Here is a 20,317-nt window from a genome sequence, read left to right on the forward strand (position 1 = left end):
TGTGGCTTTAAGATAAAAGGTTAAAAAGTGCCACCAACCGGCGAAAAAATGTGGAAATCTAACGACGTGTCTGCGCTCCCATCCACTGTTGCCGCGAGAATGTTGGCACATCCGCAGCGTCCGTCCGTTTGTAGCGAACTTGCTGGCACGGGGCTTGCCTTCCAGTATCGATGCGAAGGTCGGTAGGCGACGATCGAATAAGATGTGATGCTGCTTCCAGTACTTCTAAAACCTTTGTCTCAGTACTGGCATATTTTCTACAAAAATGCAGATCGCTAAAGTCGTCGCAGTACTAAATTCAGGGTCGTCTCAAATGTTTAAAATTACAGGACAATTTCTATACTGCCGATACTCTCTAAAGGTCTTGGGAAAGTAATCTGCACGAGGATAATTGGGTTCCTCATGAAGCATTCAATACTGTCAGACTGGCCGTTTGCTTTTAGACAAAACGCACCTACTTAGATGGCCTAGTCAAGCAACACGAAAATTATTAGATGATCTGTAAAAGGGCTTCCTGTTCTAGGGATATATGTATTAATTTCACCGAAGCATTTGACAAAATTAGTCATGATGTCTTCTAAAACAGTTAAACCATTATGACATTAGAGGTGCCAGTTTTTTCTCAGTAGGCTCCTACCAGAATCACCGCAAAACGTTTGCTTTCCACAACAGAGTTCTGGAAACTGCCGAGGCGATGAATTCTGGCGTTCTAGAGGGCAGCACTGTAGGTCCCCTTCTATTCTTACTGTACATAAATGGCTTATTTTCAGTTCTCATTTCAGTAAATCTCATTGCATTTGCCGATGATGTAACAACGCTTCCCACAGGTAAGAATGTAATTTAGGTAATTAAATGTTGAAATAAAGTCTTGAAAGGCTTGCTAAATTGATCCCAAGCTATTATTTACAATTGAACACAACTAAAACAAAAGTCATAATCTTCTATGCTAAAAATAAACAAGCTGAACACGACGATCTTTTACTTGGGGTAAGCAAAATTTAAGTCTTCTCTGCGATGAAATGTCCGGGTGTTATTTACTCGGAGAATTTAAACTCGGATGCGTAGACTGATAATTTTCACAAAATGAACAAATAAAAATGGCGTCATATGTCCTAACAGGCTGACTCTTCCAACTGAAATTAAACTTCTATTATAAGTTGGCTTTCTATTTCCATCTCTCAAATATTGTTTTATTATTTGGGGTACTTCTAGCAAACAAAACAACGAAAAATATCCCTCGCGCAAAAGCGGGCAACAAGACTGGTAGCCAACGTGCCATGGTACTCAAAAACAGATTATCTTTTTGTCAATTTTGAAGAACAAAAAATTTTGGTGTTCTTAAGTCTGTCCTGCAGTGCGCGTCTCGGCTATTATCAACGTATAAAAAACTGCATCATGCAGTAACACTGTTTTGCTTCAAATGCTTCACATTATTCCTTATAATCCGTCTTTTAACGTAAAGAAGCATAATTATTGGTCTTATTTTTCTGCACTATTTATTGTGCTCAGTCACTATCCTACAAACTAACAATACTCTGATATGCCCTAGAAGACGAAAAAAATATAGTGGAGAACATTTCCAGAAAGTGCCTAATTTCAGCACTTTATTTCCTTCAACAGTCTAATCAACTGTGATTTGATGACAAGTACTGCTTGTTGAATTTGCTCCCCGTCTCGGATTTCGTGGTGTGCCTTGTTCTTGTATTCTCGCGCTGCGTTTTCTGCCAGAACTGTGGCCACAATGGGCCTCCAAGTTGCATATCGGAGCTTTTTCTGTTGTCTCCCCTCTCAAGAATGTATCTTGCGAAAGAAATAAAGGATTTTCATGGATATGTGCTCGACACGTATGTGCGTGCTCTTATGCGGAACTGTTTTGATTATTCCCTGCGGGAAGGTGTTAGCCACTTTGCTGCAGTCCTCCGTGACATTTTTTAAACATAAATACGCACTTTAACCGTGAATTCACGGAGCGTTCGCAAACTGCTTGCTGCTCCTTTCTCTCAGATGACGACGAATGTTCTAACTACGATCAGTGCCAGCACGAATGCAAGAATACACCTGGCAGTTACGAGTGCGTGTGCCCGCCCGGCTACAGGCTCGATGCGGACGGCTATACGTGCCACGGTAAGCACTTCGTAGTAGAATGCAACGCAAGCTTTCTGTCTGTGTACAAAGCTGAACCACACTTATTGTAACATCTATGGGGCTTGCAGTCCGATTTGCAGAGCGACTGCTCGCTCTGGGAGATTATGTAGTATGTGATATGCTGAGTTAAACGTATCAACGGTGCACGAGAGACGTCGTAATGGAGGGCCTCGGATTAAATTCAACCACCAGGGGTTTTCTAACCTAAATTGACGGCGCACGGCCTACGGGCGCCTTAATGCAAGACGTTTCGGCACCCGGAGTAGAGCCTTCTCCGTATGACAACATAATGAAAAGGCTGCGCTGTAAAGAGGCCCATGATGGGCTCAGTTACCGCAGTCACAATCACGAATGACAGCTTCTGTTTCAGGTGTTCGTCTTTTCCTTTTAGTTTGCCGCTGGTGAGTGTACCGGCCATTCCTGATCACGACGGCTGCCATCGGATTGCTATCTGCTTCAAGGGCACATAGACCGTTTTTGAGTTCGGCGCATCCCTCCGTTCTCGCCCACCTGTCATCTCCGCTCTTCGAAAATACTGTTCCGCATTGGTAACGACGATCAGACAAAGACAGACACGAAGACGTTTCTGCAGCCTAGCTGGCAACCGTGCGAATCTGCTCCCAGAAAGAAAACATCCAGATGGAAGCGATAGCAGCGAAGGCATTGCACTTTCGATGGGGTAAAATTCGCTCGCACTGGGCAGCTTATTGTAATTTACTGTAAATATTGTAACTGTATTTTTTATCTAATAGGCCAGAATCGAGCGTGAAGATATTTGCATCTTCTTGAAAATCGTTCCCTGGGGTGACAATAAAGAACGCGGAGGTCGCGTTCTTGGTAGAAATTTAGACTTAATTTTGCAAGGAATGTCAGGACAGATTCGACAGTGGCGCCGCATAGTGTTAAAACTTTATGGCTCTGCCTGGCCCTTCTGGCAGCTGGCTTAAAATGGATATACTAAATTTAGGAATAGGATGATGGCAGTGAATTTTTATGGCGCAAGGGTATCTGTTGCTGAACAGTGCCATGGAACGAGGCTGTTGTTTCGACTGAAGTTGAGGTCAAAACCCTATTTCCCAAGCATTTCACCCTAAACAAGCCGAGCACCAGGCAAGGGGGAAGCTTGTGCCCATTGCTTCACCGATGGGCACCCGGCGGCACTGGGGATCGAACCCCGCACCTCCCGCATGCGAGGCGGGTGGTCAAACGACTACGCCACCGGTTCGGTGACCTTTGGCATACATACAGAGGTTACAGAGTGCGGTTTTTGCTGAATGTAAATCAAGCCGCTGTGATTTTTCTTTTTTCTGTTACAACCAGTCGCTATTTCTTGCACGGTTTAAGCCTGCATTCTCTAAAGCCCTATAGATGTGCTCAAACGATAGACTGCCGGTTTACTGAAAGCAGTGATGCCATCTGCTACTCCTTCACCGGCAAAAAATAATTGCCTGTATATGCGATTGATATACCGCATCTAAATTTATTGATATCACTTTAAAACCACCTTTGTACTTAAAACCACCATTGTACTTTACTTTTATCTCAGCCAGTTACCCTGAATGCTGCCTACGCAGTCTTCGTCGCGTCTGTAGTGACAGACGCCGACCAACACGGGACACCAGCATTCCCATATGAAACAAAATACGCTTTATTTTCCTCTGTCGTGTTTCTCAGCCGCAACGTCGGGCATACGTGTATTTCAGCATGGAGCTGTCGGTTGCCTCTAATAAAATATGGTCGGTAAATTCAGTCGCCTGTCCCTTTCATTACGGCAACGAACTTCTTGATATATCGAGAAATGCCCGCACGTGATTAAAATCGTTCCAAAGCGATGTGTCGTGCAGCATACACAGCGGCGATGAGGATCGTGAGCAAAAACAAAAATTACACATTTTTGCAGTAATATTTGCCGTGTGTATAACCTGATATTCTTTCTAACTCTCGTCTGTGGTGAATACCAAAATTGAACTAACTTAGTGGGCAAGGGCCGCAATATGACTTCAGCTCAAGGAAAGAGTCAAGGGTATTCCGCGATAATATTACGGTGTGTTCTATCCAGCACAGTGGACGCCCCGTTATAAGATTCCTTGTGTGTACATTATATATATATATATATATATATATATATATATATATATATATATATATATATATATATATATATATATATATATATATATATATATATATATATATATGGGATTGTGAAAGCAAATAAACGCAAATCAATTGGCGCTGCTCTGGAGAGCGGCTTGCGAAAGAATGAACGCAAGACAGGTATACGATTAGTATCTGTCGTTAAATTTCAGCTGACCAGCATTTCTTGGGTGCTGGTAAGGCTCGCATGTACGTGAGAAGGCGGCAGCGTATCAGCTCTGGGTGCAACAACCGTGAACGAACTAAAAGCAAGCCTTACGTCTGACTCCTCCTCAGCAGAGGATGGATTGCGTGCCAGCTAGTATTTCTTTCTTAATTTTTGCATTTTGCGCGGGTGTTGCAGGAAAGACGTGTGTATTTTTGCCAGGGAGTTCGATATTTCATATACTCAAGACGTACCCTGGTGAAGCCCACTAAAGAATAGATGGGGAGGTAGCTGAAGCGAGAGATGGAAGCTACATCAGAGATATTGCTTAGAATCAGTTGCAAATCGAGGCACGCGTAGCCTTTAAGAACAACCCAACACGTCCCTTCTGAGTAAGGGCGTTTCTTTTGCTTTTAACTGTAAAAGCATGCCAAGACGGGCTCACATGCGCTTTTCGTACTCTCCATGAGACCACTTGGTATACTACCCGTAGAAAGAAACAGAAAAAGGTGCACCATGCCACCGCGGAATTGAATCGGTATCCTTCAGATCAAATACGCAGACAAGATCATAATGCTGAGGATTAGTTTTTGTCGCTGGTGATGGCATTTAAAAGAGCGACGCAATATAATCTATTGCTGAGAATCTTTATACTACTTGTTCACGCTCAAAGCGGCCGGCGCGCGGCTTTATCCTTTTTTATTGTGACGCCAGACGCGACCGGACTTAACTCAAATGATGGCAACCATACGCAACTGCTTCCACCTTGTTCTCAATTTCTGTAGTTGGTTGTGGTGCCTCATTTCGATGTTCCCGTCGAAGTTTCAAATTGAGCGTGGCCGAGAGTGGTAGTTATTCTGCTCGACAACCTCCGAGCGCATTTCTTTGTTGCTATCGCTACCGCCGAGCCACTCAGTTTTGTGTGGGCGCAGGTCAGTCAAATAATGTTTATTTTCGAAGCGCTTTTCGCTGTCTTCCGGGCATATATTAGGTTGGGGCAACCTAAAAGATTTAAAAATAATAAGCCCCTGCCTGCACGACTTACCATAGAGCCGTACAGCCGTCACCACAACGTGACACCTGGTGGAGATGCTGGCTGCGGATATCTTTGTCAACTCTGGCAGCCGCCGAAGCAGCCGCAGCTGTCCCGAAAAGACAAGAGGCCGGGAAAGCTATCAAAACCGTCCCAACCTAAGGGAAACGTCGAAGAAGTCTGCGTCGCCACAGGCTGCCACCTGAACAGGGACTACTACTGGACTGCACGCGAGTGCGGAAGGGCCCCTCAGCATCAACGTCAACCATGACTACAACACCAGTGTTCATTAATCTGCACTACTCCCGGCTGCCGCCAATGCTCAACGGCTCAACAGGCGAAGATTGTGAAGAATGGCACGAGCAATTTGAGCGTGGCGCCCTGTTTTACAATTGTGACGAGGCGAAAGTAAGCATGCTTTCTGCGCATTAAGAATCCCAGACAAAATTTGGTTCGAAAACAACAAAATTTGGCGTTGTCGGAATCTTTCAGGTGAAAATTCTTCAAGACATTTCCAAGCATCATCGCGAAAGAAAGAACGCAGCTGCTTCTGCGGTCACGCATCCAACACGGGAATGAAACAATGTTCGCATACGTAGAAGAAATTAAGAGCATTTTTCCACTCGCCGATCCTGTAATAAAGAAAAGAAGAAGGTGCAGCTTTTGGTGCGAGCTGCTCAGTAGGAACTTTTCGCTGGTCTCACCCATATTCTACCGAAGACCGTCCCTGAATTCACTAGGTCAGCTACCACCACTGAGAGAACCCTGGAAGCACGAACATAAAATTTCTCTCGACCGCTACAAGAGACCTCGGCAATCTTCTCTGGTGGCGCAACATTCAGAGGCAACCTGGGCGTTGACATCCGCGACATTATACAGAAGGAACTAGGCCGCCTGTTGCCGTCTTCAAACCAGCCACAAGTAGGGACACTCGCGGAAATCACCCGCGAAGAAGTGCAGAGCGCTTGGCACCCATTCATTGATTCCCCAACCGAAAGCTCATGCCATGACCTACGCCGCTGCACTACGCAGTCCTGGGTCCGCTAAGCCTTTTACAATGTGAACCTATTGTTCCAGAACTCCGCTTTTGCAGCCTACGAGCGACGCTCAAGCCCAGGAAATGGAATGCCTGTAGGACTTCCGATAACTGCCCGCTTTGCTTTCATTGCGGTGAGGCCGGCCATATTCTTCGTTATTGCCCGTACCGACAATGGGTGTTAGTGATTTTGCATTCGGTGCACCACTACGACGCTCCGGCCAACGCCCGGAAGAAATCTTAGACTGCCTGCGTCGAGAGGAGTATGTGCCGACACGCCAATCCCTCTCACCGTCACCGTAAGCCCTGCGCTTCGCATCGCATCGCCACGCCGCCGCCACGCAGCCGTGGTACGACGAACGTCCCTAGCCCGTATCGAGGAAACTAAAGACAGCAACCTTAGGAGCGGACGCTGTTCACGAGCGAAGCGCCTGAGATCCTCCTCCGTCCACGCCACATGAAGGCGGCACACCCACTACGCCAACGCCGCACACCAAGAGAACCTCGACCACGACGTGACCCGACATCAGAATGACGCAACCACCAAAAAAAAAAATTCCCAACGACGTACCCCAGCCACAATTACAGCGCCCGAAGAAGTCAAGACAGGACTCCAAGACCAACTTCCAACACGAGGACAGAACAACAGGCATTCTTGTGGCTGTCTATACGGTCGCAAGGTAACTGCGTTAGTGGACACATCATCGGATTACTCTGTCATCAATGGACCGCTTCCGGCTCAGCTCAAGAAAGTGTCGACCACTTGGGACGCCTACCAATCCGTCACCTGGAGACCGCCTGGTTTCAACATCAGAACAACATACCGCACGAGTAACGGTCAGCGGACATACCTACCCTGCGACCTTCATAGATATACAGCAATGTTCCCGAGACATGATCATCGATCTTCAGCCTTACTTTCGAACACAGCACCGAATCATCCCGTCGCCTTGAGTGTGCTCGATAAAGTAGTGAGCATTCCATCACGATCAGATGTGATCGTCCCGATGTTTGCCAGGATTACCGAGAACATTGAGGGCATATTCGAAGAAAACACGCAGGTGCTCTTAGACCGAGGAATGGTCATCGCTCGAGGTCTCGTCTCATTCTGAAATGGACTGGCTAAAGTGTTGGTGACAAAGCTCAGCGATGAATACCAACATCATCACAGAGGCAAGACGATTGCCTTCTTAGACCAACTATCCGACGCACGAGACGCCTTCGTCCTCTCCGACCGATCCGCAGCAGGTTCGCATAACCAAGAGAACTCTCCCACTTTCGACATCAGCCCAGAACTCCCCTGGAAGAGACAAGAGCAGATCCTCACTTTTCGTCAAAGTTACAAAGAGTTTTTTGCCGTCGTCGAAGCTGTGACGAATATCTGTTGCCAAACAACACATTGTGGCGAAAACGCCCAACCTCTCCGCAAAAGCACTATATGTCGCCGAAAGAACTCCAAGCCATTGCAAACCAAGTGAAAGATATGCTTTGCGACGGCGTCATGCAGACATAGAAGAGCCCTGGGCAGCACCGGTTGTTTTATTGAGAAAGAAGTTTAGTAAGAAGGTGTTCGGCGTGGATTAACGCCGCTTGAATAATACAAAAGAAAAGAAGTCTACCCCCTCCTCCACATTGGACCGGCTGTGCAACTCCAAATACTTCTCTTCGATGGACCTCAACAGCGGCTACTGTCGGCCTGAAGTCGATGCAATGAAACCGAGAGAAGATAGCATTCATTACGCCGGGACGGCATCTTCGAGTTGAGGGTGATGCCATTTTGACTGCGCTGCGCACCAGCGATGTTACTACGGGAACCGGATCAAGTACTGGCAGGTCTGAAGTGGCAGATTTATCTTGTGATCACGTGGCGTTGTTGTCTTAGGCTCGAACTTTGATGATCACCTGAAACTGTGCTGGAAGCAATCAAGTCGTCCAGGCTCACCTTGAAAGCAGAGGAGTCCCACTTGACCTGTGAGGAGATTTTGTTTTTAGGCCACATTGTAAGCAATGCTGGGCTACGCCCAGATCAGCAGAAAACAGCCAGTATTGTGCAGTTTCCCCTGCCGGCCAGCAAGAAAGCTGCGCGTAGGTTCCAGGGAGTGTGCGCTTATTAAGGCGATAACCTTTAATTGCTCATACTCGCGTCCGTCCGTTGCATTTTAGGTCACGTCATCTAGGTCACGTGATCTTGCGATGTCAAGTGATCTCTCTGTCTCGCTCGTGCCAGATGCTCTTCTCCTCTGTCATTAAATGAATTCAAGCGCGTCAAATTCAAATCAGTGCAATGATTCGCAAACGGCTTTCACCTTCCCGCCGTTACGAGATAAATTTTTAGCGATGATTAGTCAAGAATTTTTCGCACATCGCGGAACCACTAACCCAACTGGAAAATGCAGATGTGCCGTTTAAATGGCAAGCGTCACATGCGAAAGCCTTCAAAGAACTTCAACTTCGTTTAGAATACAGTCCGAACCTCGGGTACTTTCATGAAAACGCCGAGACCGAAATTCATACCGATGCAAGTAGCCTGGGCCTAGGCGCCGTGCTCGATCAGAAAAGCAGCGGAGTGGAGAGACTAATCACCTACGCTAGCCGCTTCCTGTCGAAGGCCGAAGATAACTATTCGACGGCCGAGAAGAAGCTCCTTGCCATGGTCTGAGCAACGTCCAAATTCCACTCCTACCTGTACTGACGAGCATTAAATGCGGTCAGTGATTACCGCGTACTGCGCTGGCTTGCCAATTTGAAAGACCCCTTTTGCCGCCACTCGATGAAGCCTGCGCATCTTTAAGTGCGATATCACCGTTGTCTATAAATCTGGCCACAAGCACACTGATGCGGACTGCCTATCTCGATCCCCTGTCCAGAAGCCGCCGGAAGAGGACGATGAGGACGCCTTTTTGGGACCGATAAGCATCAGCGACTTCGCGCAACACCAACATTTGGACTTTGATGTACAGTGTCTGGTGCAGTATCAGTAAGGCAAGCCTTCTTCTCTATCAGCAGCGGTCAAGGGTGGTTTGAGCTTTTGACCTCTTTTTGTAAAAATTGGTTTTTGAGGAAAGGAAATGGCGCAGTAATTGTCTCACATATCGGTGTACACCCATTCTCTGCCAAAAGGGAAGGGAGGATATCATACGATTCTTCGTTTGGTGCAGCATAACCTTACTAGTTAGGTTGGGGCCGTTTGAGGTAGGGATTCGAACCGATGACCTATGTACCCCCATTTTTACGTCTTTGAGAACCCTCATATGAACATTGCTGCTCAACCGTCTGTCGCCGAGTGTTCGGGGCGGTGGCATATGATTTCGTGTTTCGTGCATCATAAACTTACGATTAAGTCTAGCTTGCGGCAGAGATTCGAACCAGCGACGTATGTTAGGTGTGTTAACGCTTGATATTCTTTAGTAAGACGAGCTTTTGGGCAAGTCGGCTACTTAGCTTCGACATAACTTCAGCGCGAAAAAAGACGAACACAATGAAAGGAAAACAGTAACGACATGGACAATCGCTGATCTTTACTTGCAAAGTACCAAACCAGAATAATGTTCAGTGAAACCTAGTTTTAAGGTTTCTTGCTTTTATCATATGTATGGGTTTTATATATTAACGTTGCTGCAATAAATTTCTTTCAGTGGATAGTCAGCGCCCATGTGTGTGTCTTCCTTTCTTGGTCCCGTCTGCGGCGCTGTTTCCATGCAAATAATGTACCAACTAGCCCGGCTTACTCCTTTGTTGGACCAGAAGTCGTGGACGTCAACCGTCTAAAGTCGTGTTAATGGTACGCGCTAAAGGACACTCAGTGTTTATTTTGTACTGTTCCAGTTTATTTCTTTCTCGTTATCTTGTTTCAAAGCATCAAGTCGATGCTTCCTTGAGAGGGGAGTAATGCCGCGAATCTTTGTAATAGCTCTTTGTCCACCCCAAAAAAACCACAGCACTAGGCTTTATCTTTTTGTATGTTATGGAAGACGCTACCAGACTTATCACGACTGATCACTGCCACGTGCAGCTGCTTCTGCATTGCTCCAGATTGTTGTAGTTGGCTTTGGCGCCTCATCTCGATGTTTACTTGCCAGCTTTCAATTGAGCGCAGTCGAGAGCGGTAGTAATTCTGTTCGACGACCGCCGAGCAGAATTTTTGCTATTGCCGCTGCCGGATCATTCCGGTCATTGAGCGCGCAGGGCTTCTCAATAAACATTGCCTTGGAAGCACTTTTCATTGTCTTCCTTACTGCAAGACTGGCGTCACCACTTAATTAAACTACGCTCAAGGGTCACAAAATAGAGCAGCCAGCTTTTGCTCTCTCAGCTCGCTGCCAGGAAGGCAATCGAAAGTAAGCCTGATGCAGTCACCAGTTAGCTTGAATCCAGTCACACATACTTTAGGAAGAGCTTGAAGAAAAAATAGTAATGCCCTGTCCACACTACCAAATGTCAAAACAGGCTAACTTGCCCGACCGTGAGAAAAGTGTAATTCTAGCTAATTATTAAGGTGATGCGCAATTCTTAACAGGAAATCGATTCTTCGCGCAGCTTTGACTTAAACTCTGCCAATATAGGTTCAGCAGTATGTCGAAGGAAGTGCAGTGTTGTGCTGACAGTTTTCAGTAGGGGGAGGGGGGAAACAGTGTTCTTTTTTAAATTTCAAAACAGAATGTAGACAGAAGTGGCCTCTCGCGATTGGGTGATACATTTATAAATAATATTTTAACAGAACCTCTGGGGAACAAAACCTTTGCTTGAGCTAGATGACAATATCGAGACATATTGTGCATAAAATTGGAGAGGACACTTATAAGCTCCGCCTTAAGGGTATGACGCAATAGCGTATTGAGTTAGGCTTTCCATTGTCAGCGGTTTGACACCTTTGAACGCATTTTCTTTTTTTCAATGGTTTCAATTATATAATTAGGGAATTACATATTCTGAATTTCCTTAACTAGCATTATCAAGCACTGGCTTTTCATTCAGAGCATACTGACACCTAAGAATCCCATTTTTCCAATTTTTACACTCTAATTTTTTTAATCAAATATTAACTACAATTCTTTCATTAACTCGTCATCACCTATTACATTTCAATCAATTATCAATAAATAGAACAAAAAATACAATGACACGATTTTTTTTACGCGACCCCCGTTATTTCCGACAAGCAGTTCCGACTACGCCGACGGCTTTTCTTCCGAGCGACCTTTATACGCTATCGCGTAAAAGTGAACTGGTGCGAGAAAAGGCGGCCAACACATTCGCTATAGAACTGGTGCAACTTCCAGCTGAACCTTTTGAACCGGTCGATGCCCAGCCCACGTTTTAATATTTGCTCTCTATATATTTTTTGAAGGTGTATCTAATGCGTTCGGGTCACCCCTCAATCTATTTTCTTATGCGTTTTCCAACTGTGGGGAAGTTGATTGGTTTAGGTTTGGTGTATACCGTTTAATGTCACAAAAAATCTCAGGCTATATAGTGGAGGGTTCCGTACTGGAGCTCTCCGCATAATTTGTACCTCCTGGTCTTCTTTAAAGTGCGCTGGCATCGCACAATACACGTGTCTTTAGTATTGCACCACCATCAAAATTCGACCACAGTGGCTGGGATCGGACCCACGTCTTTCGTGTCAGCAGCCAAGCACCATAACTGAGCTAGCGCATGGCGGCTTGGGAAAGTTGAGGACTGACTCGGCATTGGCTTCCCAGAAAACTCGGACCTGAATGGTCTGTGGGACGTCGGCACATGCGGAAAGCGGGCAGGTTTATGTATATGCGAAGCGAGTTGCGGTACCGTTAGACCTGATTAACAGATCAGGAGAACAAATACTGACTTTCTGAATCCCACAGAATCCGGCAGGGCGCTGTTAAGACTCTCAGTTTGTAACTGACTACCAGGAGGAACAAAAGCGTTATCCGCTGAAGCGGAGTGTGCGTTGTTGCTATTGAATATTCGAGTCAAGACATGATGCCCAGGTTCGGCTTGCATGTGCGAATAAAGCGGACTGACAGCTGCGAACGGTGATTTTTTTCTGTTCAGTATCTGATGCTCATCGTGGAAGAGAATTATTTGTAAGCTGCGTATGTAACTTGAGAACTTCATCTGTGGGCTTGGCATTTTGACCACAAGGATAAAAGTGAATAAGAATGTTTTCGTACACCGAGAGCGGACAACGCCCCACGAGATCCCCGGATGCGTTGCCATTAACATCTACTTGCGTGCAACGAACCTGACACACGACGCAAGCTACGGAGCACCGGTGCGTGGCTTAGGAGGCTAAAGATGGCGGTGATGCTATTGGCGCCGCCTTTTGTGCACAAAGCACGCTGCTCTTTGTAAACGGTGTATGCTGCTACGCAGAGGTACAACTCAAATACGTTTTGTATTTATCATGAAGTACAAGCTACATGCACTGATTAAGAAATCTATGCAGTGTACTTGCGGCAATCGTCTTTGCATAAACGTCAACAGCTGCCCCATGAGGCTGCGCCAAGTTGTCTCCAAATGTTTAAACTGTGACGACAAAGACTGAGCCAGCTCATCGTGACATTTTGCTTTGACAATTGGCTTGGCTTCTTTCTGTTTAGCTATTTATGCATAGCTCCAAATTGTGTTCGTGGTATATCTCTTCAACTGTTGCAATCATATCTAGACAATAGGCTGTAGTGCGCTTGTATTGCCAATGAAATGTCGTTCAATAATAAAAGGTGCACCGCAAGTGAGTGTGCTAGGACCTCTGGTTTTTATTCCGGCATTAATGACATTGTTACCGTTGATACAACCGTAAAATTTATTATATATTCTTCTGACTTTACTATTCGTCTTCACATTGTGATGTAACCAGCTTCGTGAGAGGTGTAGTTAACTTCTTGATAAAATTGAGCGTTGGTCGAAACAAAATCATCTTAGAATTTATCCCAGTCAAACAAAACGCCTTTTATTCCGGGCTCGAATTAAAGTAATCACCATGGAGCACCCAATTATATGTCGCAAAGGAAATCAAGTTACTTAGCACCGAGTCATTCTTCGCGCTGTCTTCTGCTCATATGTTAACATGACATTTAGATGTCGTGAATATATCTAAGAAACTTTCATCTGCAAACTAGGGCAATACCACGAACCCGTGCGATTGTTCTTTTGAAAAAAAAACTTTAAACCTATCACGCTTTGTTCGCCTCACAAATTAATTATTGCATATTGATGCGGTTGACAACAAATGAACAGAATTTAAATGAAATTCTCCTTTTTTGCAGAAAGAGGCTCATCGTTAAATATTTTCTCTTCACTACTTATCTCCTACCCTATTGTAATTGAAAGGCACCAAAACCACACACACACACACACACACACACACACACACACACACACACACACACACACACACACACACACACACACACACACACACACACACACACACACACACACACACACACACACACACACACACACACACACACACACACACACACACACACACACACACACACACACACACACACACACACACACACACACACACACACACACACACACACACACACACACACACACACACACACACACACACACACACACACACACACACACACACACACACACACACACACACACACACACACACACACACACACACACACACACACACACACACACACACACACACACACACACACACACACACACACACACACACACACACACACACACACACACACACACACACACACACACACACACACACACACACACACACACACACACACACACACACACACACACACACACACACACACACACACACACACACACACACACACACACACACACACACACACACACACACACACACACACACACACACACACACACACACACACACACACACACACACACACACACACACAACACACACACACACACACACACACACACACACACACACACACACACACACACACACACACACACACACACACACACACACACACACACACACACACACACCACACGAGAGAAGAGAGGTGCTCTGTCCCGCTCTATTCTCTCGTTTGTGTCTGTTTTTGACAACTTTCAATTACAATGATCAATTACCAACTAGACCAACAAGAAGTTTTCTTACCCTAAATTTATGGCAGGTCTGTAAAATTTGCGTATGCACCGCATGTATGGACGTAGGCTTCTAATCTTATAATACCTCTCACCGGCTAGTATTCAGTTACTTATAGCAATCACAAGTCATTTACAGTACCATACAAACATCCTAAACACCCGAAAAAAAATAAACGCGGTTCGTATCTCATTTTCAAGCCGATTTTGAGCTCCAGTCGAGGCGCCATATATTCTGTGTATTTTAAATGAGTACCAACAGATAAACTGTAAAACACACGTTCATCTACTTTACCTTTTCTCCAATCTGAAATATAATTTTTTGCTCAGGATTGTGCTCGTCTTGTTATTTTTTCTGTTTGCATTTACTTACGGAGGCGTATTTGATTTGCTTGAAGTTCTTCATGTGGTTTCTCAAAATTTTGCATCCATTATCTACAGCTTTGTTCTTGTTGTATTGAGCTTACAAAGGTGTGGGTGCGGGCTAGTTGGTAATGCATTTTAAGACGAAAAGCGAGAAAAAAACACAAGGACGCACGGTCCTTCGTCTTTCTTTGCACCCGTGTGTTTTTTTCGCGCTTTTCGTCTTGCAGTGTATGGAGCTATTTTAATTTTTTTCATTCTTGTACAAGAACATATTTTCGCTCACTTTTTACTCAGTGGTCTCGTCTCCGCTGCTTTGCAAAGGTTGCCTGGGCCTTGTCAAGCGGTTTTATTGCAGCTTTAGCCCGGCTGGCCCATTAGAATTTCCGATATATTTAGTTCAATGTTAAGTTCGCTCCAGGCCACAGGATATTTCACCAGGCTTTTGGGGTTGTTTGTCGCTAATAATTTCTGTGCTTCAGCCAATGAACTTGGCCTTCTAAAAGTTTTTATTCCTTCCAGGGCTGGAAAGGTGTGTGCGGTTCTCCCTGGTAGTCGATGTTTACATTATTTTCTCTGAAAAGAATTCCAGTCTTCTCATGATGAAATTTGCAACTCTGACACCGTTGCAGGGTGCCTCACCTATTTTATACTGAGTCTCATAGTATCTTGCACTTTGAGCTACACATGGGTATGGCGCATGAAACCTACTGGACTTCAAGAACAACGCATATGCAGTGTAAGATTGTGCCAATAGTGTGCAGCATGGCCTTTGCTATTAGGCGGCTAAAGTTCACTGTATTTTTCAGCGTTTACAGCTTTTTTTATCGTCTCTCGCAGATGTGGACGAGTGCCAGAAAGCATGGCCAGACTGCGGCCCTGATCATGCTTGCTTCAACACGCGCGGAGGCTACGAATGCGTGCACGTGCCTTGTCCACCCAACTACGAGCGGGCCGCTGAGGAGAAGTACGAACGCCACTGTTCCTACTGCAGCTGCCGCTGGTCAATACGCTCTGTGTTTAATGATCGCAACGGCATGAGAGACAGGTCACGAATATAGACAAGCAGGTTAGATGGATATTACTGCCTAATTCAGTGGGAAAAGTAGCAAGAGACGCCGAAGTAAAACACTACTCGATGATATTTTCCTCAGCAGCCATAGGTTCTCTAGCCTCGCCTGACGCGTCGATACAGGGACGCTGTCTCATCTCCATTACCCTCCTTCCGCCCTTACAGTCCGACTGGAACATGACTGCAGTTATGCCGAGCCAGAAGATGTATACGTGACGAAACTTGCGAATTCGGACAAATATTGCGCTTGTCTAAGAATAAGGCAGAGAAAACTCTTGGACAGCTTAGAGGCGCAGTCTGCGGCGCGAAGCTGCTCGCCGCAGTTTGCAAGTTTGCATTCTTAAGAAGGAAGCGATTGCCTTATTGTAAAATACCGAAGTTCCAAAAACCAAAGTAGCGGCACTGTTGAACAACATCCGCCATGTATTCGGGAGGTGCTGGTTTCGATTCCCCAGTGCCGACAGGTACCTACCAGTTTTTTAATGGGTACAAGCTTTTTTGGCGTGGTGCCAGACTATTCTGGGTAAAATATTTTGAAAACGGCCACAATGGGCTTTACCGCTCAAGGTGGATTTCGATCCCTCGCGGATAGATTTTCCTTCGAGGGAGAGTGAGGTGACAAAAAGCCACTGCCTGTCAGAGGAATAAGTATTGGTTTTGCGCTTATTTTCGGCGTGAGACGTTACAGGGACAAAACTTCAACCGATTTCGCAGCGGCGGTTGTACGGGTGGCGTTTTTGTGAGGTCCTATGGTAGTCGCAACGCCTCACTGAGCCTTTCCCGCCGGACGCCCGCCTTGATCCTCACATTACCCGGAAGTCGGGAAAAATGCTCCAAATTTCTTTGGCTGCCACCGTGCGGCGCATAGCTTTGAACATTTGAACGATATGGTACTGCTTGCTGTTAGCCAGGAAGATTTACAAATTCTGGTTAATTGTTGTGGACTGGAATGAGATGCTCTAGGTTTAAGTTTTGTATCAGTTAAGGCAGGTCTGATGATTTTCAACGATACAACTAATCGGGTGCGTACAATACAAGGCTATGAATTCCCCAGAGCGGCCTAATAAAAATACTTTGGGGTATGCGTAAACGAAGGACAGATCTACGCGGAAAAGCACAGAGTCTGCTAGAGCAAAAGGGCGAAGAGATGCCGGGATAATGAAACATAATGCATTGAGGGTACAACAAGTATGAAGTACTGAGAGGTATTTGGAAAGGAATAATGGTGCCGGGGCTTACTTTCGGGAATGCTGTTTTGTGCCTATGGGCAGAAGTTTAGTCAAAATTAGGAATAAATCAGAGAGCTGTTCGAAGATTGGCACTAGGTGCCCATGGGAAAACCACAAACGAGGCAGTGCAAGGGGATATGGGCTGGGCATCGTTCGAAGCACGGGAAGCTCGGAGTGAGATACTATATGAGAAACACCTGAGAAAACTGGATGCTAACAGGGGGGGGGGGGGGGGGGGGGGGGCAGCTAAGTGTCTAAAATCCTTATACAGAAAGAGCACTGACTCACAATCAATGGCAAAAAAGAGCTAAGAAACTAACCAGTAACTATACAGGATACGATGACAGAGAAGTACGGAGCTTAAGCGGCAGGTAAAAAACGCAGAAGGTAAAAACTGAATTACTTCAACGGAAAAGCGCCCAGCAGTGCTACGCAACCTTTCGTTATTTGAGTCGGTAATGCAAATACGTTACCAGAGCCGTTGGAAGCAATGAATATTTCACGTGTTTTTGTTGTCAGCACGTGTTTTTGTTGTCAGCAAGTTGTCAGCATATCAATATTAAAATCATCTGCCGACATTACACGGTGACCATTTTCATAAATGGAAACGAGAAACTTGTCAAAAAAGCAAAAAAGCTTCCAACATTACCGTCAGGTGCCCAGCAACAGAGAACACTTGTTTCTTCACATGAGCTCAGAGTATTTCAGTCATCGCATTGCACACAAACAGAACAAAGCGGTTAACTAAACGTGGTACTTCATTAGCAGCATAACACTGCCACCCTGACGGTTAACTCGTCCCCGCGGTGGCTCAGCGGTTATGGCGCTCAGGTGCTGACCTGAATAAGGCGGGTTCGATCCCGGCCGCGGAGGTCGAATTTCGTTGGAGGCTAAATGCTAGAGGCCGGTGTTGTGTGCGATGTCAGTGCACGTTGAAGAACCCCATGTGGCATGTGGTCGAAATTTCCGGAGCCCTTCACTATCGCGTTCCTCATAGCCTGAGTCACTTTGGAATGTTAAACCCCAAAAAACCTAAACTCTTACTAGAATTAGCCTTCACGAAGTAATAAGAAAAAACAATTTTCAAAACGCGTGTACAGGTGTGCTAAGTGTATACCCGAACAAGCTATTACGGAAGGTCGCGGACGTTGCGCACTATGACTGCTGACTGAGCATCTGCTTTTCTAATGAAAATTTTCCCTTTTCGTTGCAAGACGTTCTGATGCACCTTAAGTATCTCTCAGTCCTTCGTTGCGCGTAGCAGCGATGCGTTGTGGCTAGGCATGTTTTTCAGAATTGAAACTTTAAGGCTTAGCTATCTTAGAGTGCGTCTCTTTTCGAGCCATTTGTCTCTAATCATTCGGAATAATCAATAACATAGCTAATTATTATTCCGGGAATTTTATCAGACACTTGGGTCACAGCGCTTGCGTTGTCTGTTCTCTCCTTTTGCCTGTGTTTTCAGGGCTGTTGTGAATAATGAATATGTACCAACTCACCCAACTTTTTTCACTAATCAGTATTATCAGCGTTATCAGTATTTGCAGGCAGACGGCGAATGGCGTCTACATCTGCAATAGAAAGTCTTGAAATTCCTAACAGGTTCACCACAGCACTCACTTAGTCGAATAGGTTTACACTACCCGAAGTTTGAAAACCGCGGATTTCAAGATTTTGCCGTCGTCTCCTCCGCTCAAGATCATGTATTTCTCTTCGGGTTATATTAGTTTCTTTTTCTTTATGCTCTGATTTCTGTTATAAGATTTCCAGCCTCTTTCGGACGTCTTTTGAGTCTTTCCCCTGGGTGGCTAGTCGCGCTAACAGTTCGTCGTATTTTTCCGACATTAACTGCCCGCATTTTTCAATGCTGCGCACAGTTTCTTTGCGAGACAGCAGTTCGTCTAATATACCATTTATGCTTGCAAGCAGAGGGCTGATGTCAGCTATCTCACCACCATCCTACTCTTCATCTGGGTTATCTCCTTTTGCGCTTTGTAGTTTTACGCATAAGGAAAATTCATTTTTCCTTGGTTTTGCTTTTATACTGTGTTTTGGTTAGCTCAGCAGAGGTTTCGTTATGGTAGTGTTGGCTGCTGCCCACACGCGTGAGAGAAAGTTCCTCACATGCAAACACTCCATCATGTGCTGAACAAGCTTTTGCTGACATTGAAATAGCGTTAGTGTAAAGGTTTAGAAAAGAAAATCAACAAACAAAACACTGGATGCGAAGAGTGTGAAATTTTTCTGGCGGTAGTAGAGAACCAAAATTACTGAGGAGTGCTCACTCCGCCTTGTCCAAAAAGTTGAAGGGGACACTTCAGCTCTGTCTTAAAGGTATAGTGTGAGAGTGTAATGGGTGAATTTTCATGTGTAAAGTAATTCCGTGTTTTACATTCATAGAACCCCGGGAGTCCTCATACTCGTCCTGACGCAGTGGTTCAAGGGTTGAGCGAAGCGCCACTGCCCTGCGATGGCATGTGCTGCCACCGGTAAGGTTTACGCAAACCAGGCTGCTCTACCCGAGCCACCAATCAGAAATTCAATTCAATTCTTTATTTTCAGACACTTCAGAAGTGTCACCTGGACTGAATATAGATGAGGCCGAAAGTAGGAGTGCTCCCCGCTCCACAAAAAAAAAAAAAAACTGCGGGCAGAGAAAGTAATGAAATCAGGAAGAGTATAATAAAGTAAAAATTTGTCAGGTCAGCTTGAGAAGGCCCTCGGCTCAATACACAAGGCAGGGCATAGCATACAAGGTATTGTAAATATAAAGTACGATAAGAAAATAGATGAATTCGTAGCACATATGTGTACAAGTAAAAATTTCATTGTAACAAGGACATGAATACACGTAATGATTAAGAAATAAATATAGGATAATTTAAAGATAAATACAGGATACAAATAGCACGACTCCACTGCAAGGTACGCATTTAATGTTATAAAAAGAAAATTATATTAGGTAAGTGCATTTTTATAATAATATAGTCATAACAATGAAAAATGAAAAATCGGCATAACTGGAAATAATTAT

The 20,317-nt window shown here is 45.2% G+C and overlaps 1 protein-coding gene across 1 annotated transcript in view; it reads left to right on the forward strand.

The window, feature by feature from the left end:
• The window catches only part of LOC144129205 (hemicentin-1-like), a 414,526-nt gene that overhangs the window by 352,022 nt on the left and 42,187 nt on the right, over positions 1-20,317 (forward strand). Inside the window, exons 33-34 of the mRNA XM_077663195.1 lie at positions 2,005-2,124; positions 15,823-15,949. Of these exons, the coding sequence (XP_077519321.1) occupies positions 2,005-2,124; positions 15,823-15,949 (247 nt within the window). The remainder of the gene's footprint in view (positions 1-2,004; positions 2,125-15,822; positions 15,950-20,317) is intronic.

Source organism: Amblyomma americanum, chromosome 1, assembly GCF_052857255.1.
Source record: "Amblyomma americanum isolate KBUSLIRL-KWMA chromosome 1, ASM5285725v1, whole genome shotgun sequence".
Lineage (NCBI taxonomy): Eukaryota > Metazoa > Arthropoda > Arachnida > Ixodida > Ixodidae > Amblyomma > Amblyomma americanum.